Consider the following 25,640-nt stretch of genomic DNA (forward strand, 5'->3'; position numbering starts at 1 on the left):
ATTCAGCACAGAAATCAGGCATCTGTGATGTGAATGGGCGCCATTCCTCAGAAATCCTGTTTCCAGCAGGAATGGGATGGATAAATCATATTTGGAAGATGATGAGGAGCACACAGGTGTTGTGCTGACTGTGTTACAGTCACCTTGGATATGTGCGTTTACCTGTAGGGAATGAGATTCAAAGGTCAATTAGTCACACGTTTTACACAGAGGAACACGCGAGAACAATGTAGCCGTTGCTCCATCAATGCAAAGACAAGTCTTGCTCAAATACACCAGGCTCCCGTGTTCATCTGCACACACACACACACACACACACACACACACACACACACACACACACACACTCAGCCGCCAACAAGAACATCAGACTACGTAACGTCTCCCATCAATTCATGCCTAAAACCAACACAAAGCTGTGCTCCACACACCTGCTTCGCTCCTGTTCACCCTACAGCCGGATCAGCCGCTCACCTCCTCATCTACTATTGATGGATGCGTCTCCCCCTAATTGCACGAATGCAAACTTACCCGCTGTGACTCCGTAGACGCAGAAACAACCGAGGACGAGCAGCGAAAATCTCTCCATCGTTCGAACGCTCGGACGACGTGCGGTCCCATCTACTCCGACCGGGGGTGTTAACTGGTGCGCCGTGGTGTGCAGCTCGGCATTCGGTCCGTGCGTATCGTCGCGACTGCAAAATTGGGGAACGGTGACGGCTCCAGCTCATTCAACACCCTCCAAGCCCCCGATGTGCCGAAACCCAGCCGCCAAAACGGGCGTAACGACACGCTGGAGCTCCGGAGCTCCCGGATCCTTCTGCTGACGGTGCTGTGGAGGCTTCCTGCTGCTGCAGAGTGAAACGTGCTGGCTTTGAATATAAGACTTTCCCTGTCTGCTACTGACTCCCTAAGTCTTGACAGTCAGTGAGAGAGAGAGAGTGAGACAGAGTCTCTAATGCTTTAAAAATCAATCATCAGATGTCAAAACACAAATTAAAGGAGGACCAAATAGAAATACCCGATTCATCTACTTTTGACCATAAAAATTATGTTTCCTCTGATGGAATTGCTCCGTCTCATCCTCCGGCTGTGCTGCCCATTTGCAGCCCACTAAGATGAACAAAGTGGCCCACGCAAGACAAGACAATTAAAGGACAATGCTCAGCTTCTAGCCACTTTCCCCAGGATATGTTGCGACTTTACCGCCTGTGCGTGCAAAGTCTGCATACTGTACCAGCTGCTGTGGTGGTGAAGTCATTCGGGGTTGGTTTGTTGTCGATCCAAGAGCCAGCTCTGTCCCCTGATGCGTCACCCAGCAGTTAACGTCAATCCAACCTGCCGCCTCTGGCATGCTTTAGAGAACTGCTTGGTCTCTCCCCCCTCTACTTCTCCCCCTCTACTTCTCCTCTACTTACCCCTGTATCAACATGGGTCCATGTGATAGAGAGGGAAGGACAAAATATCATCTATCCACCATCTACATAGAAAATACATCTTAGTGTCAAAGTCCTACAGGTAAAAGAGCACTCAGAAATCAGTGAAACAACGTCAATTACATATTTGCAAATGTGAAGGCATTCTCTGGCCTTGATGAGGCTGATTTTTACCCGAAGGAAAGAATCTTCCAGCATTTGTATTGAAAGAGGAACAATGAATGCCAAGAACTTACACTCCAAACCTTCCTCACAAACATTTAGCATGGCTGTTCCTGCCGCCGAGGTCGGGTTTTTCACATTTCTGCTGCCCCAGTTAAAAACTATGAATAAAATGTGCCACTTCGACTCCACAAATACAGCCTGCTTTCAAAGACCTTCAAAACTGTATTGCTTGGAACTAATTTTTCCTCAAGTGTAATTTAACAACGGTCCCAAACTGCCGTCGCTGAGGCAGTTTTACAGCGTGACCTTTGACAAATGTAATGAAATAATCATAGATCAAACTTTTTTTTTGTGGTTTTACATTTCCATAGATCTGTTTGACCAAGAGGGTAAGCTCTAGAATCCTGTTGACATTCACTTATTTATTTTAATTGTATAAAATTAATGAGCTCTGCAGCGACAGACAAATGCGCAGCTCTGATTAAGTATCATTTATTTCAACTAAAAATGAATTAAACACACTTCCACATTCAAGGGTAGAAATTATCATAATTAAAAGTAATTTTTATAAAACATTTTTTTGCACTCTCTTGCTCCCCACTTTATCAGTTTAATACAGCTTAAACAGGTAAATAGTGCCAGAGACAAATATGCTGTGCCAGACTGTGTCGGAGGGAAGACTTGATGGCTCCACAGAGGTTGCAGGCCTGCTCTATGCTCTATTCCATGAGGAGGGTAAGGTGTCATAGGTTGCCCTGATTACAATACTGAGTTGGGCCTGTGGTGGCTTCCAATGTGCCCAGCTCACTAGCCGACTCATTGATGCCCTTGTGCCACCTCCTTTACCCTGTAACCTTCATCAGTCATCTTAGTATCCTGACATGATAAGATCCTTCTTTAACTTCTCACTGGCTCTGGACCACAGGATGGACAGGTTACCCTATCCAACGGCGGGACTCTGCTGACAACCTCCTGGCACTGCCACCTTCCCACTACTTTCTTCACTTCCTCTTCTGCCCTCCACTTCCTTCCTGTCACAAGGCACCCATGTCTCTCACAATGTTGTCTATGCAGTCCTACAGCTCCATTGCTAGCCTCACCTCCTCCTGCCTGAATTCTGTTAGGATACACTTTAAAAGAAGCCGGAGAGTGTTTACCATAAAGACTTGCTGGTAACAGGCATCTTTCAGTCCCAGCAATTTACAGATGAATGAGTTGGTCTACTGATGGCTTTTGAGGTAACTTCACACAGCTTCACTTTTCTGGCAACATGCTTGAGTCAATCATGGCCAGGCCCTCTGAGAGCTGCTAAAGATGGCCTTTCCCATGTCCTTGTCTGAGAGGCTTGAGTCGTACTGCCTTCCTAGACTTTGATGGGCTGCTCTACAATGCGGGGGATGACATCTCAGCCAATGGTGAAATGTGACGTTTAGTACCAAATACAATGATTTTGGTTTTGTCCAAAATCAAAAGAAATTTGAGCTCATCCAAGACTTTATGATGTTAAGACAAGCCTGGAGTTTTACTCACTGCTCCATGATCTCTGGTTTCATAGATACATGAAGATCAGTGTCATCGTCATTGCAATGAAAATTTGTTCTACGCTGCCGAATAATGTTTCCTAAGGGAAGCGTGTACAAATTGTACAGAACTGGTCCAGGTACAGTACCTTGTGGAACTTTAGAACCCTTCTGTATGAAAAGGAAACATCATCAGCGAACTGGTACCTATTTGATCAATATGACCTATGATCTAGTCTTGTTCCTCTAATTCAAAGGACATTATCAGTCTATCAAAATCAAACATATCAAAAAATGCTCCAATGTTCAAAGATGCAATGATCAAATTTATCAATAGCAGCACTGAAGTCCAGTAGAACCAATATAGAAGCAGTTCAAGGTATAAGATAATTGGTAATTTCATGTTCCAAAAACTATATTTATGAGGATCTGAGCTTTGTGACATGGTGCATTACTGTTCTGTTCTTAGCTGACAGAAGAGGAACCAGCTGTGGTCTTCTGCTGCTGTAGCCCATCTTCTTCAGCATGTAGGTCCTTCAGAGATGCTAGCTGCATTAACACGTTATTGAAATGATACCTAATAAAGTGGTTGGTGAGTGTATATACGCACATTTATGTGTCTATCCATATATTTATCTCCCAACAGTATACAAAAGAATGTTGTAAAGCCCTGGAATATGCACCGGCACCTTCCCCTCTATCCTGCAAGGAAAAGATCAGTCAAGAAAAAAATTTGAATAAAAAAAACAAAAACAAAGGTGAATATAAACTTTGAACTGTCAATATGTAATGCATTCAACTTGATCAAAGATTTAAAGTCTTTTATTTGCTTTGATCCTTTAGTTGCAAAATTTCAAGTGAACTACAATTTATATAATTATGTTTTAGTAATTTGTTAATAATACAGCTGGGGTAATAATAATAATAATAATACAGCCTATGGTCTATTAATCACGACAACCAAAAATAACAGAACACATGATAACCACCTCCAATTAGGTGTAAGTGAAGGCAACCAGTTCCAATACCCAAACAAGGTGTCCATTTTATATAAAAAAGAAGGACAAGAAAGTCAAGAAATAAAGAGGGAGGAAGAGGAAAAAGCCAGACAAGCTAAAGAAGAAGAGAAGAAACGGGCACAAACAAGTCTTCTTTCTAAACAAGCCGCCATGAATGAGACGAGACAAGAGATGCAACAGGTTGCCTATGATCACCTGGCAGAAATAAGGAAGGAGGAGAAAAACCAAATAGCTGAGTTGGAGCAAACCAGACATGCCCTGAATGTGGAACGGGAAAAGGCTCTAGCAATTGAGAATACGAAGCAAGAAGACGAGAAGGGTGCTGCATTGATGAAGAACAGAGACTATAACATCTGTTTGAGGAAGGAAAAGAGTCAACGTGACCTGCTGGAAAAGAAAATGAGACGTGCCTGGGTTGTGGAAAAGGACGATGCTCTAGAAGCGGGGAAGATGCAGGAAGAATTGAGGAAACCATATCAGGGCAGAGACCTTAAGGAATACCAAGAAAGCACTTCCAAAGCTGACAAAAATAAAAAAACGGGACAAGAAAGAGAAGAAATAAAGAGAGAGGAGAAAAAAGCCAGACAACCTAAAGAAGAAGAGAAGAAACGGCTACAAAAAATTCTTGCCACCAAACAAGATCCCAAGTGTGACAGGAGACTAGCGATGCAACAGATTGCTTTTGATCACCTGGCAGAAATAATGAAGGAGGAGGAAAATGATATAGTTGAGCTGGAGCAAAGCAGATATACCCGGAATCTAGACAACGACAAGACTGCAGAAGCTGAGAAAAAGAAGCGAGACGATGAGAGGAGGGCTGCAATGGTTAGCAACAGAGACTATAATGTCTACCTGAGGGAGGAAAAGGGTCAACGAGACCTCCAGGAAACGAAAACAAGACGTGCCTGGGTTGTGGATAAGGATGAGTTTCTAGAAGCTGAGAAGATGGAGGAAAATCTGTGGAAAAAAGTCAAACAGTTTCCATGGCGAGACAGTAAGAGATACCAAGAAATTGTCTCCACAGTTCACATTCCAACTAAAGAGCAGCAACGACTGGCACAAGAAAAGGAAAAAATGAGAGAGGAAGAGAAGAAAGCCAGGGAGGCTAAAGAAGAAGAAGAGAAGAAACAGATGCAAAATAGAAATGTCAACAAACAAATTTTCAAAAATAGAGAGATAATGCAACAGATTGCTTTTGATCACCTGGCAGCAATAAGGAAGGAAGAGGAAATCCAACTGGCTCAAATGGAGCAAAGCAGACATGTCCGGAATCTAGAAAAGGTCAAGGCTGCAGAAGCTGAGAAGAGGAAGGAAGAGGAAGAGAAAAGGGGCGCCTTGGTTAAGAACAGAAAATATAATGTGTTCTTGAGAGAGGAAAAGAACCAGCAAAACCTCCAGGAAAAAATAAGGAGACGTAACTGGGCTATGGAAGAGGACAAGGTTGGAGAAGCTGAGAAGCTAGAGGAAGAATTGAGGGAAAAGGAAAAGTCAATTCAGTACCAAGACAGTAAGAGATACCAAAAAATCAGCCCTAAAGCTTCCGTTCCATGTAAAGATCAGGAACGGCAGGAAAGGGGGAAAAAAACAAGAGCGGAAGAGAAGAAAGTCAGACAGATTCAAGAAGAAGAGAGTAAGCCGACACCAATTGGTCTTACCAGCAAACAACTTGTCAAGAAGCGACAGGAGATACAACAGATTGCTTTTAATCAACTGTCAGCAATAAGGAAGGAAGAGGAAATCCAAATGGCTCAGCTGGAGCAAAGCAGACATGTCCGGAATCTAGAAAAAGTCAAGGCTGCAGAAGCTGAGAAGAGGAAGGAAGAGGAAGAGAAGAGGGCCGCAATGGTCAAAACCAGGAAGTATAATATATTCCTGAGGGAGGAAAAGAGACAAAGAGGGCACCAGAAGATGCCTTAAAATCTTTTTTCATACTGTTTTGGTAAGAGACGATGCTTAGTTATGCTCAAGTGTAATAGGCTTTTAATTGGTGCCAGACTGTCAATGTGTTTATCATTAGCTTTTGGTGGACTCCATGAGTAACAACCCCACACCTGCAGGTGCATTGTTATAAGAAGGCAAATAATTTCTTTCTGCCTTCTGTATGTTCATCTGGTAAACCATTATCTGGTACATAAATATGCAGAATAACAATAAAAACAACCCTATAAACTTATTTTACTGGCATGTTATGAGACTGAAATCACTTCTGTTTTTCTTGTAAACGAGTGCTTTGACTGCTAGCTGAAGTATAAATGTGACAATAGACATTACATATTAACAGGTTAATTAACCCAGTCCTATTAGACCTGTAATACAGCTGGGTTTTCTGTCCTACCAGGTAGGCAATTCATGTACTTGAACCATCATCCACTGTTGGCTTACCACATTTTATCAAGTATGTATCAAACATACCTGCCAGCATTGGGTTGCAAAAGACAGATTTTCTGGAATTGTGCTCAGACTGGTCTACACACAACATCCCTGTCCCATATAACCCTACACTACAAACTATTAATGAGCTTTAAATCCATAGCTTCAATGAAATGTGCCACAAAATGATGTGCATGTCCAAAAATCGTGAGGGTATGTGAGCATCTGTGTTGCGGTGCAATCGGGAATACCCTAAGCAGGAAGTTCAGGAAGTGTCACAGTCCAGTCATCCAGCTCTCAGCATATTTCCATTGATCCCACCCCGCTCTGCCTGCCAGCCTCGCCCACCTTGCCTCAACTCACCTGTGCACACAGCTGCCTCTCCTCACATGCAACCAGCCCAGAATAAACTCACAACTCCATTACCTTCCCAGTACCAACCTCGGCTCTCCCCAATTCGCAGCCTTGTGTCCCTTACCAGGATTTCAGCCTCTATTCTCCTGGTTCATATTTGAAACTTTCTGACAGATCACCTGGTCCTGCCTGTGCCGTCCTCTTCAGGTAAGCTTTGAACTCTCTCCATTGCTGCCGGGTTCATAATTGTCATTAGAAGAACTATAAAGTCTCCTTGGAGCTAAATATTCACAACAAAAACATTGCGGTTAACACCTCATGTAAGACATGCATCCAGGCTCCAGACAAAAGTGAAATGGGAATAGATAAGAGAGAAAATAGATAAGGAGTGAATATAACTGTCTTTTGGAGAACTATTGTTCCTGGTAAGAGAGGAAAACCCTACTGATTGCTGGGTTCATAGGACTGGGTTAATGGATATATTCAGTAAAATAGCCCCTTCAATTATACACAGCGCCACCTGCTGGTCGTTGTTTTACCAGTAGGTGGCGCTGTGAGTTTAATCGTGAGTACTATGCGTGACGCTTGTATGATTTGCTCACCTGAGCAGTGCTTCAGGTGAACGCTGTGCCCCCACTGTACCAGCCAGAATCCCAGGGCTTGACCCCAGCCAAGCAACAGTGGCAAGGAAAAACTCCCCTTTAACAGGAAGAAACCTTGAGCAGGACCAGGCTCATGTAGGGGGACCCTCCTGCTGATGGCTGCTAACTACAGACTAATCTGTTACAACCTTCAATTGACACTATTCCCTAACAGTGACATCATCATCTGCATATATTTTGATATATAAGGCTGCTCAGATGGGACACAATTGATGGGTTTATAAACTGATTGTTAATGTCAGCTGGTCCTTAACCTCTTTTATGGCGCCTGTCTTCATTTTCGGAAAGTATAATTTAAAACCTCAGTTATTTGAGCCACCTCAGACTTTTAATAGTCCGTATAATTTAAAATTAGTGAGGCGTGACGCTCAGCCATTATCACCTTCATTCACATGTCCATACTTCATCTGACTTTGCACCATGACCACATTTATTCTAAACTGTCCAACCAGCAGTTATTACCAACAGCCTGTTTTCATTTGCAGACAACGGGTGGATCGAACCATCCTCAGAAGTGCCTGTATTGTTTTTGAAAGAGACTGTGCGTTATGAAATGCATGTCGCTCACTGGTGAAGACTGGGACCAAACAGGATGTTGCCAGTGCAGGGATGAAGGGTGAAGAGGTAAAGTACAGGACTTTGTTCCTGTTTCAGCTTGATAGGATTGGAAGTGGCCGAGGGAGAGGAGATAAACCAAAACGTCAGCAGAAAGTGCTGGGAAATGCATGATAAAACTGTGAGAACTTTTGTTCTCGCCGCTTCTTCTGCTGCGTGAAAGCCTTTGCTGACAAGATATAGGAGGAGCTCACTCATGAAGCAAACAGATGTCTGGCTTCATCCTTTTAATCCCATTACACCGCTGAAGATTTAGAGTTCATTTGTTCATTTTTAGCTTTGTGTGGAAAGGCACCCGCATTGGAAAATGGGGCAAATCTGAACTGGCAGCATCCGAGTAAATGAAAGCCTCTTATGGCAGCGCAGAAAAAAAAAAAAAATCCAATACATTTTAGCAGAAAATATAGCTCTGTGTGACAAGCCAAGTGTTTGTCACTTTTAGCTTTGATGGATGAAAGCAAATTCTGCCTGTGTGCTTTGTTGATGCCCCCTATAAAAGCTGAGCTGTGCAGGTTCAGACAGTTTATATTTGTATTATTTTGACGTGGATCCCTCACGCGCTTTGTGATTACTTTTGATTATTTACACCTTGTTAATTGTGAAAGTGGGCCGGCTTCTTCAAGGTCTGCTGAACAAGGTTGTTTGGGTCTTCACACAGGAAATCGGGCTGTCTTGAGTAATGAACATCCTAGATCCAACTGTGAATCAAGTGTTGTCTTTACAGCACAGCCACCACCGTAACCTTTAAAGAACGCTGTGAACAGGCCGGCTGTGATCATATCAGTCTGTGTTTGTTCAGCCGAATGCTTTCGTTAGTTACAGTGGAGGGCGAATGTGCCTCCCTTGAGATAGGAGTCAATTTAAATGATCGTGTTTTGCATCTAAGACAACAACTTCACCCCACCCCCACCCCCCCTCCTAGTCAATTCTGTTGCAGCATGTAAAAAGAAGTAAGACGAGTTTGAGTTTGAAAGGGGAAATGTTGTTTGTGGCACAGTCCAGTTAAAATGGGATGTCTAGAGTTGCATTTGTCTTGAAACGGAGCCATCAACAGTTGCCATTTTATCAGGAAAACTGCCAGCATTAAAGCAACACATTTGTCTTCTCTTTAAACCTTTTAAAAGATTCCAAATTCCATCTAAACCTGAGTCTTTTTCATCATTTATTGGTAAATGTCCATTATATTGCATTTTGTCAGATAATGGCTCAGTAATATGCATTATTTATTATAAAACACAATAATTTACAGATAATATAGAGCATTTTTTTTATATTTGATTATTCTAACAAAATAGCAGCTCAGACATGATTTATTAGGGATTGGTCTGATTCTCAATATTGCCACAGTCATCTTCCCCAGCCATCTGCTGTATGATCTTTGCACACTTTATTTTTATTCCTTTTTTACTATCTCACCATACTGTTAGGAGTTTTCCCTCCGTACCTGCTCATTCAGATGCCTGTGCCGCCCAGCCTGCTCTGAGGAAGAGTTGTTCTAACTTTTAGTCTTTTAGTGGGATTCTACTGGCAGCTTTCAGTAAAGTCTGGTCAAATCTACGATCCTGCGTGTCTCTGCTTTTTGGGGTTCAGTTCCCGTCTGCCGCTTTTAACACATACAGTGTAACTAAAAGCTATCCTTGTGTTTTGTGGGTCGGGGGGTGGTGCTGTGACATGTCACAGTTCTGTCATATCAGTGAGTTGGCCTTTGGTTTGGCTTTTACATTTGCCAGACTGACTCTGATCTCGGAGCATCGCGCCTTTCGTGGGCTTATCAAGTAAGTCGGAAGCAGGGAGAGCCCACCTAGCTGACCTTCCTGTCCAAACCAGAATCTCTTGCTATTTGGACATGCTGCATGATTTATTTTGTTCTTTGCAACAGCCTTTTAACTCGATGCAATCCTGGCTCCTGCTAAGTGGTTTCTGCAGTGCAGTTTTTTTGAAGTCTGTCAAATTATTCCGCTCTAATCCGATTATTCACAGGGTATCTGGATTAATCATGCTTTAATCATAATCGTGCCAGATAAATTTCAGTTTTCTCGGTTTTATAGGATAAAATGTGATGCATACGTTTATCCAGCTGTTGCACCCAAACCTAAAGCCCTGACAGGCACTTGATAATAGTGCTTTGATAAAATGAAAGGCTCTCCTGCTAATGTGAGGAAATCACTATGTACTGATTAATAGTTTCCAATTTCTCCTCCCCCACTTGCGGCCCTACAGCCACCAAGCTCCACTGGCCATCAGCATTAGTACAACGGGCTGCGCACGTATTAATTGTTGCAAAATAAAAGATTCCAAAAATGAATCATCCCACATTAGCTTTAACAGCTGTACTATTACGTGTTTTTCCTGCCTCGTCTAATTGATCGGTGGTTTCAATGCTGTAGGCGGCCCTTTATTGATTTGTTGGTCCCCTTTGAACTATTTTTTCATGATGTGGTTTGTTTGTGGACGTCTAACTTTGTGTTGGCTTGAAACCCTTATCAACGCAATGGGCCCAAAATGCTGTACCCAGGAAAGTGTTTTGGTTATAGTTTTGCTAGCTTTAGTCTACACAATATGAATATTCTCAGCATGTGAGCACCATTAATAACAAAAGCACTGGCCTCTCACCATGCAAGAGCCTGGAGAACACTCTGTTTATTGAGTGCCCTGATTTATAACCCAATAAAGTCAAACCTCTCATTTTCTGCTCTCCCAAATGATATACTACATATATTTAGCCCTGCCAATGACCAAAGTTCAAAAAAATAAATTCTGATGGTAAAAACACATTTGCATATTCCTTCTTGTGTTGATCAAACTAAACTGCTATAGACTGAAATTGCTCAGATTTAGGAGATTGATGAAAAATCTCTTAATGCTTTCTGGCTTTTGATGTGCACTGTCACTGAAGTTCCGGGGTATGAAAAAAATCACTTAAAAAGCAGGCATCAGTTGATGAGCGATTTTCCTATCTGTCATTTCCATGCAATAAACACTTTTGTCCCACTGTCAGATCCTGTCCCTGTTGGTCTGTGGCACCAGTAACACCTCCAAGAGTACACACCCATGCCAATAAAACCATGAGAATGAAACCCAGATTTTGCTCAACAGTAATGTAATATTGTAGTACACATCTTGAGAATGAAGGGTAGCCCTATTGAACTTACACAGGAGACAGAAACACCAATAAAAGCAACAGGAGAATAGAAATGTGCCCTCCGTGCTGCACAGTGAGCTTGTGTGGGTGGACTCAGTAATTATTGACAAGCCAGTGATGTGTTTCTTTCTAGAACAGCGTAGTCCTGTGTATCTCTTAAAAATGGCCCTTGTCTTGATAACGTTCTCCAAAGAGCGCTGACTTTGGTGTCTTCAGTGTTCTGCACAGCCTGTACCCGTTCAGGCCGATGTACGACCCGCCACACTTTGAATGCAAAATGTATACTTTTATTATTTACATATGCAAAACAGTTGATGATACAGATGATTTAATGACTAACAAGGTTCTGTGACAGCTGCTGACTGTGTGTCTGCGAAATAACTCAAAGGTTTGAAAATATTTTAATAAAAAAAAGTGTTGATAAGGCAACAAGGAACAAGGATGATTAAAATTCACTTATGTTCCGGATACTGGAGGGACTTTGACCTTTGATCTTCCAAAGATCTTTCAAAGATCAAAACCAAGGGCTGCTGATCATAAGGCAAACTACTGTGTAGTTTATTTCCATTTCCCCCTCATCTTTTGGCTCTTCCATAGTGGAGCGCGATCATTGCTAGTGCTATTCCTAAGTTGCTATAGTTACACATGCTATCATCCAGACAGTGAAATACTACAGGCTGCTCTAATAGATGTTCCTGTAGTTTATTAAAATGTGCAGTTAAATTCCTCAAAGTACAGAAATACTGCAGCACTGTGAGTCTCACAAAAGCAACATAGTGTTTGCAAAACGCCATTATTACCTGCACTGTAGCTGTGTCTGCAGCAGGTCTTTAAATGACGTGACTTTATGCAGAGCAGGATCCCTGCACATCCCAGCTGACTCTGGCAGCAGCTCCCTCATCACCACTCTCACCTGTCACTCACTGCCTCTCTCAATTATATGGCCTGCTAAGCACCGGAGATTTCCTACAAGGTGAGGAAGTGCAGTCACAACCGGCATAGCTGAATAACGCCCGGACGTACGTGCAGCATCTTCGAAAAACTTTTTAGGGAGGCATGAAAGAAACGATGATGTGCAAAGAAATGGATCACAAAGGAGTTCTCGTTGGGCCTCCTCTTCCTTTAACCCTCTTCTGCCCTTCCTTCCACACTATTCAGCAGATAAGTCACCTGTTTTCCCTTTGCTTTTATATGGGAAATACCAGTGTAGCCATGGCGCGTGTAACCCACACTTTTTTTTTCCCTCCAATGTGCGATTATAGTGGAGAGAGTGGGATAGTTTGTTATTTAGGAAGGATGCCTCACTGGGGAACTGCAGCGGGCAAAGCATCAGCGCTCACTTTCAAGTGCGAGTTGAACCTGTAATCGAAAGGCTTCGCTCCATCCAAAACACCCCCTCAGTCCATTGGCTGATGTAACAGGTCACTCTTGAACACCTACTCTCTTTAGAACATTCCGATGTTCATCTTTTATTGAACTTGTGTTGCCCACAGGAGTAGTAGTAGTGGCATTAGGGGCTCTTCTCCTGGATGTGTCCTGACATCATGGTGGGATTCCAGCAGCGCTCAACACCAGAAATACAGTATAGCAAGATAACAGCTGGTGACAGCTGCATCTACCCCCCCAATGTCAGGGTTAAACCCCCAGGGGAGGGACCTTGAATTGCAGGTATGTGAAAGCTGAAGTCTTAACCTTTCACCTCTGCTGTTGTTCTCTGATTCCTTCGCTCTTTCAAAGAATCTGTCATTGACAAACCAACCAACTGATGGGCTGCTCTTCCCTTTTGGTGGCACAGGCTTATGGGGGGGGGGGGGGGGGGGGTTTGATTCCCCCCCACGTAAAGGTCGGTGCTCGCCATCAACCTTTTAGAGCTGGAGAAAAACGTTCAGAAGAGAGTTGAAATGTCTTTAAAATGCTCTGTTCCTTTTATTTAAACCTTTGACCTGCAGTCAAATCAATGATATTTACGTCTTTACATAGTGTCTAGTATGATTTCAATCACAAACGCAGCACAGGAATGTTCATCTACAGCCTACAACATATTGATGTTGACTAAAATTGTAGATCAATGGGTAAGCCTCAATAACTATTTATTCCTCGTGTTGTAAATCCCTCCAGCTATTGACGATTTCGGACTTTCTGCGGGCGCAGCTCACTTGCATGTGTAACATTTAAAATAGTCAATGTCAATGTTTCCTATAGCCACATATTGGAGATCAATGTTTACTGCTGATGTTCAGAAAATAATCCCAGTCAGCCGTGTAAACACAAATCCATTTACCGTATTTTCCTGACTATAAGTCACACTTTTTTCATAGTTTGTCAGGGGGGGCGACTGTACCCCGGAGCGACTTATATAAATACATTATTACAGAATTTCACACGTTCGTTATTTTCACACTGACAACAAGAGGGCGCTCTAGGGGCGTGTACCCGAGGAACGAGTTCCTTTAGGACGCAGAAGAAGAAGCGGTGCTTCGTCTATGGAGTTTAGACTTGATTGTTTGGTAAACTTGCTCGGATGTTCTTTATGCTATAGTTATCTGAATAACTGTTAATATTTTACGTTAACAAAGCAGACACGTACTCAATTCATTGTGGGTCATGTAGCTGAATTTGTTACGTTAGCATTCCGTAACCCTATTGCTAATCCATGCTAATGGTTTGCTAATTGCCTTTCAAGATGAAATGTATGTTCTTGGTCTCGGATTTTATCAAATAAGTTTTTCCGCCAAAATGCGACTTATCGTCCCAGTGTGACTTATATATCTTATTTTTCTTCTTTATTATGCATTTTTTGGCTAGTGCGACTTAAACTCCGGAGCGACATATAGTCCACAAAATACTGGTACATGCCTTTAATGGTGCATTTCTCAGCTTTTCCATTTCAATTCGGGGCCACTTACACACATAAATGTAAAGCTTTAAACACTTTTAGGAGTGTAATCTTTCTTTTGTTCTCTATGCTGTTCTTTGTCCTTTAGTGTCACTGTTGTTGTGACAAAAGACATTCTTCATACCAGGAATTGTCTTTGCATGAAGAGACAAAGGAGAACAGAGGAGACGGGCGAAGAAAAGGGGGGAAAGTTAGCTGTTGAGACAGGCGAAGGGTCGCCGACAGTGATGAATGAACACAGGCGGCAGAGAAAAATGAGAGTGCAGGAATAATTATTAGAGTGACACAAACTCATGACGGCGGTTTCGTGGCAAGAAAGGACAAGGCAAGAGCGGGAATGGTGACGCTGGGCCGTCAGGTGAAGGGAAGTCAGTTTGACACTGCAAGCAGGCTAACAGTGTGTCACACAGAGGTGAGAGCAAGGCCCTCTCTCAGCATCACCGTGCTGAAAGGAGGCGTTCGGAAGTAACAGATGGTGGAAATATGTGAGCTTTTGTCACCATGGTCCCAGTATTGTTAATGGCCCGAGTCTGAACAGTTCCCAGTACAGTCAAATAAAATGATGCCGCAGCATTTTTGGATGGCAAACAGAAGAGCCCGTGGATGCCATCCCCCGTCATTGGTTGGGAAATAATTCATTCATATCTGGAAAGTAATTTAATACCTGTAAAGGTGCAAAGCAGTCATGTGTAATGGGACATGCATTTGCAGTGGACACTTTCATGATTTGCAACCACTCCACAAAAATGTAGTACAGAAATAAATAAAGTGTTACTTAGTTAAATGTAGGAATTAAAAATGTGAGTATGCTCAGGGGCTGCTGAAAACCTACTTTACTGATTGGAGTCTCTTTGGCACAGGGGGGGGACACAGTGCTTTTAATACAAATGAAAGCTGATGCTGATGTGCTTATACAGTACTGCTATATTTATAGTGTGTATATATAGAGTCATAAACACCCTTGAGTCCATGAATTGGAGACATATCCTTCAGAAAACATGCAACTAATATGAGAGGGGCAATTAGGTAAACAGCTGTTTTTTCCTATTGATCGGAGTAAATAGTCAGTCATTATTCGCGTGTCAAGCGGTGATAAAGAGCTCATCAGCAGCTGATGGATAACAAAGCTATTCTTAACCAGCACCACTACTGTTACATGTCACTTTGGAACCAGGTCATAAACACCATACTCTATGAATTTGACCATCCACCGGGCAGTCAACAATTAAACTGTCATTCGCATGAGGAAGGATTCAAAGCCCACATTAAATGCTGTGCCAAGCTGTCATCCTGTCCAGTGCCGGGTAGTGCACGCTGTGTGAGTGATGACAAGCATAACACACAGTCAGATTTGGCAACCGGCTGTGTTCCTCTTGCCTGACCTGGTTTCCCCCTTAGAACTGCCGCTTTGGGGAAAAAAAAGAGTCTGAATGGACTCGAAGCTCGTGCATCAAGGCAGACGGACAGGAGGGACTAGAATATTAGTAAAAGATACATCAATATATTGACGGCAGAGGTGTCCTGAGTTTATGCTCATTGGTGTAAAAGTGTTGGACTAAAGTTGGTTCCTTTATACTTGTGTCAACATCTTGCCTCGGGTGTGGCACGCCTCCGATGGCCTTCTGACACATCCTCGTCCTTTTGTCCTGTTTTTCCCACGCTCTCAATTTATGTCCCTCAGTCACTTTGGTTAAATTCAGTCAGGACTGAGGTTGCAGGAAGGTTTAAGTCAGCCAAACTCGGGTCGATGGAATGGGTCAGGGAGATCTTGGAGGTTGGCGAGGACAAGAAGGAGGACAGGGCAATTTGTCCTCATTCTCCATGTGTATGTCTGTCTGCCATCATGTTGCATTGTCATCTTCTCTGCCGGCCCTCCTGTCCGCTCCATTTTGCACAACTTTCTGTGTTTAATTTACCATTAAAACCAAAGTGTATGTGTAACCATTATTGACCAAAGCACATTGCATTAAAAAAAAATGCAAAAAAAGATGACAATTTAACCTTTTATTCAAACATATCCTGCGCTCTAATAACAACAATAGGCTCCGTTAAAATGTGCTTCACTGTCTGTACTTGAAAGAACTATTATTCAGCAAGCTCTTAAATTGGCTGGTATCCAACCACGTTGCTCCTTCAGCGATCATCAACACCTGTGTGAGAAGCTTGTAGCACCTGGTGTGGACCCATTCCAGCCATTCCTTTTCCTGGTGCTCAGAACCTTCACCATGATCCAGTCACCTGGCACAATGTCATGCAGCGGTTTGGATGCCGGCGATCGGACCTCTGCCTGAGATAGGTCAGAAGACAAATTTTATCATGTTATCTTCACAAACTGTAAAGGCGTTAAAGGGTGGAAATTAATGATGAATTTGTCTCTATTTAAACGCTGGGATTTCCTGAAGCCATACAAATTTAGCTGTTGTGTAAACTTGAGAATTTGGAGGTGTTTTGAAGCCATTTGAAGACATAGAACTCATTTCTATTAATTTCCATTGACGATGATTCCCTTCCCTTGGTGGTTCCAGATGATGGTATTAATTTTGCTGTCATTAATCAATTGCCACAACTTTGTAGGGAATTTTTCATTCAGTGAAACTCCCAGTGTTTGCATTTTGATCTGTAAAAGATAAATGTTGCAATGATAGAAAAGAAACATATACTGTCTAGATTTAAACTGCAAGATTTGACTTGTTGGTGTGTTCTCTCACCTTAGGTGCACATTATTTGTTTGATCCAACTGTTTCTTTCATCTAACTTCAAAGAAACATCAAAGAATCAAAGGCATCTTGCCCATCTCTTTAATCTTCTTTAATTGGACCCCCTCAGGCTTCCGTTTTTGGGAAACCTCTTGAACAGGGGTCGACAACCCATGGCTCTGGAGCCGCATGCGGCTCTTTTGACGCGCCCCTAGTCGCTCCCCCGGAGCTTTTTTCAAAATATGAAATTCGAAATTGTTTTAAATTATAATTTCTGTAGGAGGAAAAACGTGACAAACATTCTTAAATTTTTCCAATGCTGTATAAATGTGTATAATAAATATTTATTATTTTTATTTCAACATTCATTCATTTATATTTCAACATCCCATTATAATGGAAGTTAAACTTAAAGCGTCATCTACAGCAGAGTGGTCACGTGATGCCTCATTCTCTCCAGGATGCTGCAGGGAACATAAACATTTCATCATGAATGCTCATTATGTATTCGTAGCCTGCTTATCATTTGGAAAGTAGGCTAATACAGCTAATATAGACACTTACAGCATATGTTGCCTTTATTATAAGGCCTATATAAGGCTTTTAATTTTTTGCGGCTCCAGACAGATTTGTTTCTTGTTTTTTTGGTCCAATATGGCTCTTCCAACATTTTGGGTTGCCAACCGCTGGATTAAAGAATGGGGGAGGCATCGGTCTGGTGAGAAAGGAAAAGGAAGGATAACAACGGACAGTGTTTCTACCATCCCAACACTGAAGAACAACAAACACAAACTTGTAAATGGTCAAGCGCTGCATTCTTTCTCTCCTCAGGGAGGTGTATCCTATCATATCCCAATAAGCATATATCATATTGTAATAAGCATTGCTCTCTTCTTTACAACTAGCTCGTTACACTAGGGAACAATTTAAAAAAATAAAATCTGTTGAGTTATATTTTGGCACTAAAAGTGGCATGCTGATTCTGAAAATGCAATCAGTTTTTTTTCTAGCATGTCAAGTTTTTTCTCCACAGCTTCCTCTCCAGATTAGCAAAATTCCAGTGATTAGTTGTTGTACAACTTGTCAGCTGATTACCATTCGACTCATCTACAGCTTCGTGGCATCTTGTTTGTGCAGTTACAATTAAGCCGATGACAGCTGTGTACAGCTCCCAATAGGTCAGTACTACAGTCCTACAGTTCAACAACTGAGATCAGTTTTGGATTCTGCAACCAAAAATTAGTTCAAAACAGCTGTCAGACCCAACTCAACAAAAATGGTGTTCCCCAGTGTGATTCCAAACACACGCATGTTCCTTCTCATAGGGAAGACCTCTGCACTGACAAGCAGCACTATGTTCCTAAACACAAAACACCATATGATTCAGTATCAGCCTCATTTCTGTTTTAGTTTTAGAGAATGTTTCTGCCCACTGACTTCAAGTGTCACTGTGATGGACCAGAGACAGAAGAGCAGAAAAACTGTAGGAGAGCTTTGGTTCTGCATGTAATGGATGGCTGGGGAGGATTCGTAGGAGCTACCTCGAGTTTCCCGTCCACTTTTACAGACATTTACAATTAGGTTTTGTCCGTGAGGCTTTAAGTAAAAGTTGCAGCCAGTAGCTTTGACTGATAAATTAGCCAGCAGAAAGCGATTAGCCGAGATGTTTATCTATTTAAATAAAAATGAAATGGCGAAAAACCCACAGAGAAGGGGCCCAAGAAAATGACTTGCACAGTTTTAATGTTAAAATCAATGTTGTAATTGAGCATATTAATCATGTCTCCAGCTCCCCCATGGACCACAGACCCTGCTGTACCTTGTGCCAGATTGAGGCTCTAAATATACTCCTGTTCTCCTCCTCAGCACACACAGTAACTCACTTGTAACACTTTCTATATCTGTGTGTTATACCTCTGACTGAACCTCCCCATAGATTATTCATTCAAGCTCTGACAGATGGTGGAACATTCAGGCTGGTCTTTGCACGTTGCCATTTCACAGTATTTGCAGAACACTACAAATCTAGATGATGTTGGCTCCTGTTTAATAGTCATTTTATATAGTTATTCTAGAAAAAAGTTGTTTTTAAAAAAAAAATGCATTTCCATTTAAAGGGGTTTGTGCCAGTAGATATGTTACAATGAATGATTTATGAGAAGGAGGAACATGCCAGGATAAATTGTGTGTGTTGTGTGTGTGTGTGTGTGTGTGTGTGTGTGTGTGTGTGTGATAGAGAGCAAGATAATAAAGTTTTTGCTTGGTTAAAGGGTTTAACAAGATGTTTCTTAGAATGACAAACTGCAGGTAATGCAAATTACTATGGAAAGAAAAGGTTTTGCATCCTATAATAATTAATGAGCAGGTCCTTCATGATTGTATATGAACTATTATTACTAACCCACCTTTCTTGGACAAAACTATGTACCAGTGCAACAGCAGAGTCGTCATATAAGTATAGCCAAAATGCTTCAACAGAAGTGCCCTCTTCAATGTGCCCTGGCCAATCTGCTGGTGGTCTTCCGGCTATTGTGCCTCATTAGCAGGCAGAATGGAGCAGGATATTCTCCATCTGGCAGCCCTTCACGATTTGCACATAGCAAAAGCTCACACCGAATGCAACCAGGAGCAACGTGCAGCACAATTTGACACAGATTCTTGAGCCGAAAAGGCCGCAGTTCGACTGCTGCTCCCATTGAGTGCTTCTAACTCTGGTTGGAGGCGATGCTGGCACCCAACAGGACACGCTTCTCGCTTTGTGCGCATTTTACACTTGCAAATGAGCTTTTTGTGAGTGTGTAGAATACATTGCCTTAGCCTCCCCTTTAAATAGAAACTCTGAATGACAGACTCAGCTGCTCACAGTCCTGCTGCCTTCAGCCGGAAGATACAGCATTTATCACTAATGAGACAGACAAATGAGCCATTCTTTTTGCAGTTCCATGAAAGAATCTCAAAGATTAACTAGAAAACAAGTAATATGTCAAGGGGGCCCAGTTCTAGCCCCGTGCTGACAAAAATTGTGGAATGTTCTGGTAGCACCACCAAGGTACCCTTGAGCAACGTACCAAACCCCCAAATGCTGCAGCATTTGGGGGGATGAGCTGGAGATCACCCTGGAGTGTTCCCAGCCTGCACCCATATGCATCTGAGATAAGCTCCAGCACCCTTTCTGTGACTCCGAAAGGGATAAAGCGGTCAAGAAGAAGAAGAAGAAGATGATGTGTTCTGTCAATGTTTGCCTACTTTCTGTTGCCCAATCAGTCCATTGCTTTGTTGAGAGTTAAATATTCAGGTTTTGTGGCGCATTTGGTGCTGGTGTACTACAGGAACTGTTTATTATTAGCACAATTATTACAGATTGATTTGCCAAAACAAGAACAGGTTTGAAAGTTCTCGCAAAAAAAAAGGCAAAGACAGGGACACACACTTACACACTGCAAAAACACAATTTATTATGGTCGGTGTTAACAGACTATAATATCAACAGCATTAATTTGGGAAACTACTGTAGAATCAAGAAATTATAGAATTGTTGCAGATTTGCTATGGTTAAGTGGTTCTTTCATGGCTTTTTGATTCTGTGTGGGAGTAACAGTTTGCCTCTACTGTAGCTTAATTCAATGGTCTTTTCATTGCATCACAGTTCAGATATGAGAGTTTGGGACACGAGCCCTAATTTTCCCACCAAAGTTAAACCATCTAGTGCTCATGATCAAGATCAATAATAAACTTTCATTAGCTACGCTGCCTTAAGCAACAAGCAGCGATCGTTTTTGAAGTATTTTGCACAAACACTACACATTTATGTAGACTTCAGCATTCCGAACAACCGCGAGACAAGAAAAATGGGGCAGAACATGCGACTGTATGGACGATTCCCTGTGTGGCACAGATGCTGGATTAGTGCTTTTCCATTCACTGGAGGGATTACACGGAGGGGGCGGTGAGGGCCGTATCTATCTGCACCGTGGCTGAGACATTCAAAATGATTTATGTTAGAGAAAAGATTGGACTACAGTGAGAGAGTGAGTCAGAGAGGCCACGCGGAAAAGAGTCTAGGGAATAAGAGGAAAGTTTATAATAAGGTTGACTTGAGTGACGGGGAAGTGGATCGGGTCCAGAATGGACAATTATTTGTTGAATTTGTACCTTGAATGATTTCTGGTTATACCTCTTTTTTTTGCTTTATAAAATGAGTTGAAGGGATTCTTTTTATTTGGTTGCAACTAGTGTGATAGATAAAATGCAACTAATATGAAGGTTGGCAATTAGGTAATAAAATTCTCCAAAATACAGAATCTCAACATGAAGCTCTAGAGAGGACAGTTACCTGGGACACCAGGAGATCGAATTCTCGATGGTCGTCCTCAACTTGTTTAAATAATGGGCTTCCAAGGCTTGCTGATGCTAACACCACATTTAGTGATGATTTAACACAAAGAGAATCCCAGACTACACAAAGCGGTTTTGTAATTACAAATCGATTTCTTGCCAAAATGGCAGCCGCGGGGAAATGGTTTTGAAGTGGAGAAAGGATGGGGAAGAATGGCTGGAACCATCATGGGAGGACAAGCTCCTGCTGGGGGTGTACCACACTGTGGTGGTGGGTTAGTGGAAGATATTTCTGCCCAAACACAACCATTGATTCTATATGTGACACAGGAGACAGCAAACAAGATGCACAGCCACAGATGTCTGAAGCCCTCTGTCCTTTTTAAAGTTTAGGAATTCTTCGGGGATTGGTTAACTATTGATGTGACTCTGCCAAGTGGAGCCACTTTCACCACATCTGTTACAGCTGACCTAGACGGGTCAGAACTGAGTAATGGTAACAGTTGGGTAATAGATGTTAACAGCGGGCGAAATAGCGCAGTTAACCCTCAAATCTCCTCGTCTGCGGGCAAAGAGGGCACACGATGATTTTAAAATTGGTACGTAGGAATAAATGATATTTGGGGAATAGCAGGGGTTTGTGAGTGTGAGTGTGTGTGTGTGGGGAAGGGGGGGGGGGGGGGAGATGCCAGTGGTCCCCGCGATCATCAGAGCACTTTGCCGTATGACGCTCAAGCTAGAGAAGGGGGGCTCCAGCAAATCCTAGGAACATCTGGGACCTCAGTGATAGGGACAGCTAAGGTTCTGTGTAGGACCAGGGAAAATGGATGAGCAGGAAAGTTTAATTTAGATGAGACACATTTTCCACTGACTACGGGGTGAATTTACAGGGCTGTGGCATGGTGGCGCATTTTTCCACTGCAGGAACCACCCCAGAACGGCCAGTTATAGAACATTTACATTGCCCTTGAGTCACTTGAACTCCTTTTCCTGCATTCTGGGAGGATTGCTGGTACAGCCAAGCATCTTTTGGCAGTGGCACCACTGAAAATGGCAGCTCTAAAAAGTTACCCCATATGAGAAAAATACCCCCCAGGGAAACTCAAGATGTGAGCAGAAGGGAAACAAATTTGTTTTTCATATCATCACCCAATACGTTCCAGGACTTGGATCCAGTGTGGGAACATAGATAACGCTGGGCCACAGGATCCTCTAAGGCAGTGAAGTACAGTGTATTAATAATGAAGGACGGCTATCTATAATTCATATAGATGGACCAAAATAAAGTCTGCTGTTGAGCTCAGTGCAGAATTACAAGAAAAGTCAAAGCAGGATCACATAAATCATGATGGCCTGGTTTCCCTTCCGACGCCAGATCTTTTGAAAGCCTGCAAAGAGAAATGCAGGATCAGTTGGTGGTTTACATGGATTGGAAGTCAGGAGGTTTGGAGGGTTGGTGGGAGGGGCTGGTGTGACCATGATCAACACCAGCCCAGGCAACAATGAAGTATCTGGCACTAATTAATGAGTCTCTCTTTTCTTCTCCACATAAAGGCCACTAAACCTGATGGTAGACCCCTATTGATTAGGCTCCATCCACCAGGGAAATGGATTGAGAATGAAAGACCAAAGTCGAACTTGGAATGGATTTTACAGCTTTGCTGCAGTCCACCCTGTCACCAAGGAGTTCATTACAATGCACATTATCTTGATATTTACTCGCCGCCATGAATGTGTACAGTATAAAACTGTTACAGCCTCCTGTTCCTTTGCCTCTGAACATTTAAGTGGAAGCAAAGCTTTTTGATATAGGACAGTTAGAGGAGGGCAGCTGTAATGTGTGGAGGATCACGAATGACAGAAGCACAAATTAATTAACAAATACAAGGGATATTTGGGCTGTTTATGCATATGGGCATTTCATTTATTTTGTGGCAGGATAAGAAACAAACCTGTAAATGCAGGTGAAGGCAAGTTTCTACCTTGACCTGACATAAGAATACAGAAGAGGAACAAGTCAAATGACACCAAAACGCCTGGGTGGCGAACCAAGCCCCCCAACCCCTGATCCTCCTGGGCGAGACATACCCCCCACCAACTCTTTTTACTTTATTTATTTTTTAAATTTTATTATATCATGTATTTATGATTTTATCCATCCAGTTCTTTACTTGTGCATTTCTGTATTTCAATATTTATTTCTGTTTTTCTGTCACTTTATGCTAATTCGTTGGTTGATTTCTAGGCTGGATTATTATTTCTTCCAGTGCACTTTAGCTACCAAGCTAAAGACCCCCCCCATCAAATTATTGCTACACTTTGGTGCAGGACTGTGATACTGCAATTTTCCATGAGCTGCTGCCTTGTCAGCTAAGATCATTTGCGCATGAGTTTGAGTGTGCATAGATAGCCATGATCTATGCTCACAAGAAATAAATTTGATAGGAATAAATTGGTTGGATGACCGACAGCTCGTCACTCCTGCTTTAAATTTACTTTAGCTCTGCCGGCCACATTAACATATGGCAACGCAGAAATACATTTTTATTATGTATGTATTTATGTATATTTGGCTGTAAAGGATGGCACTGATGTTCTTACAATATAGACAGTAGCGATGTTTATATAATTGGATTATTCTGTTCAGTGGATTATGAGACAGATATTTTTACTCTGTATATATTTCTGACCATGTAAAACTTTAATTAGAAATGTTGCTTTCTGTCACTGCTAAATAAGTAGCGTAAACGAATATAGAATTAGATTATCAATCAAAACCATAATTACTTTCTTTTTAAAACTGTGTATGCAGCTTTTTGAAAGAGTGAGTGTAGTAACTGCAGGTAAGACTCGTAATGATTATATTATTTTACTAATAGTTATGACAAGAATACTGTCATTTCATTTAAAAAATGTATTTATCCAATATTTCGATTAACAATTCACAATTTTTAATTTTTTGTTAGTTTATGTTCCACAGTAATAGCAGGAAAAATATAGAAAACCATCTCAATGTTGAAAGCAAATAAAAGCATCAACATACAAAACAATAAAAAAAATCCAGTGTAGTAAAAAAATAAGTAAACAAAGACATCAATGCACAGAAGAACTAAGAGATCAGGTTAATGAGTTTGTTGTATCTTCTGCAATATCAACTGTTGACATGTCCCCAGGCCCTTCCATCACATGACAAATCTGTCCTCAATACATGCAAACGAAGAGATCTCAGATCTGGTGCTGATCATGTTTATGTTTATTGTATAGAATAGATCATCTCCTCTAAGGGGACAGTTCCAGATATCTCGCACAAACACCTTCTGACAGTTGGATTTCTGGTGTTTTTACTCTCTTTTCCAGTAACACACTTTCGTCTATAAATATTTGTTGACATTTTTGATCTTCAACTCATCTGGATATAGATGAACATTTACAGTATAATAGGTATAAACAAATGTGGGACTAAGAGTTTTGAATCTCTTCAATATTTTTAATTGCGGTGTTTAATTTCCTGCCAGAACTATCGTATTATGGTAGGTTGCCAAATACATTTTTCCTTCTCACATTTAATACAACTATCAGTTCTATCTCTATTATATCAGTTTTCTGGAGCGATATATGTTCCTTTCAGGTAGTTCTCGACATGCCTCCTGTAACTTTTCTATTGAGCCGTCCTCCTGTAGAGCCTCTTTCCAGCTGTCCTGCAGATGTTTCTGTTCTTTGTCTACATGGCGTCTGTAAATCTTCCATATTAAATCCCTCCCTAAACAATCATGTTGAGTAATTGTCCGTATTTGACATTTTTTGGGATGATCACTGTTTGATTTAGTGGGTTCTAATGAAGCTTCCCAGCTGTAGGTATATTGTTAAAAAGGCTATGGACCCTGCCGTCGCCCATTGTGTACCCTTCCTGTGTCACCAAAAGGGATGAAGCGGTTAAGATGATGAAGGGTCATGTTGGCATTTTACTATAATTACAAGATTCCTCTTTATTGAGATGCCAAAAAGTGAAAATATAAACAAATCTGTTTTGCGCATGGAAGCGGAAATCAACACATAATTTGGATCATGGAGAACAGCCACGTTTAAATGCACGTGTCTGTGCTTCTGAGGTGTGAGCTCAGTTGGTAAATTAACCCCGGCAGCAAATTTAAATCGCTTCCTCCCTTTTGTGCACACGTCTCTGGAACAGAGTAAATATATGTCCCGAGGCTCTGGGCACATGTTTGTGTTGAGCTGGCGTACCTAACACAACACATGCACAGATGCAGAAGTGTGTTTGTAAAATAGTCTCGTATAATAAATGGAATTCCTTCTGTTGTGTGTAGTAATAACTGTGGAATCGTTTGGGAAACGGGAACGTTCATTCAGGAAGAATTATCGATCCCACACATTCATATTCTGCCGGTGCTACTTAAATATTCCTGTCCTAC

General features: G+C 41.9%; 1 protein-coding gene and 2 long non-coding RNA genes across 3 annotated transcripts in view; 1 reads left to right on the forward strand and 2 right to left on the reverse strand.

The window, feature by feature from the left end:
• LOC115248895 (fibronectin type III domain-containing protein 5-like) overlaps positions 1-1,210 on the reverse strand; it is a 17,692-nt gene extending 16,482 nt beyond the window's left edge. Inside the window, exon 1 of the mRNA XM_029832938.1 lies at positions 532-1,210. Within this exon, the coding sequence (XP_029688798.1) occupies positions 532-589 (58 nt within the window). The 5' untranslated portion in view covers positions 590-1,210. The remainder of the gene's footprint in view (positions 1-531) is intronic.
• Positions 1,211-3,592: 2,382 nt separating this feature from the next.
• On the reverse strand, positions 3,593-8,181 carry LOC115247158 (uncharacterized). The gene is made up of 4 exons (XR_003886207.1): positions 8,095-8,181; positions 7,044-7,144; positions 3,732-3,823; positions 3,593-3,655 (listed from the first exon to the last, which is right to left on the reverse strand). It is a non-coding gene; the product is annotated as an uncharacterized lncRNA (long non-coding RNA).
• Positions 8,182-12,136: 3,955 nt separating this feature from the next.
• Positions 12,137-13,093, forward strand: LOC115247160 (uncharacterized). The gene is made up of 3 exons (XR_003886210.1): positions 12,137-12,256; positions 12,777-12,951; positions 13,021-13,093. It is a non-coding gene; the product is annotated as an uncharacterized lncRNA (long non-coding RNA).
• Positions 13,094-25,640: the final 12,547 nt, after the last annotated feature.

The sequence above is a fragment of the Takifugu rubripes genome, chromosome 2, assembly GCF_901000725.2.
Source record: "Takifugu rubripes chromosome 2, fTakRub1.2, whole genome shotgun sequence".
Lineage (NCBI taxonomy): Eukaryota > Metazoa > Chordata > Actinopteri > Tetraodontiformes > Tetraodontidae > Takifugu > Takifugu rubripes.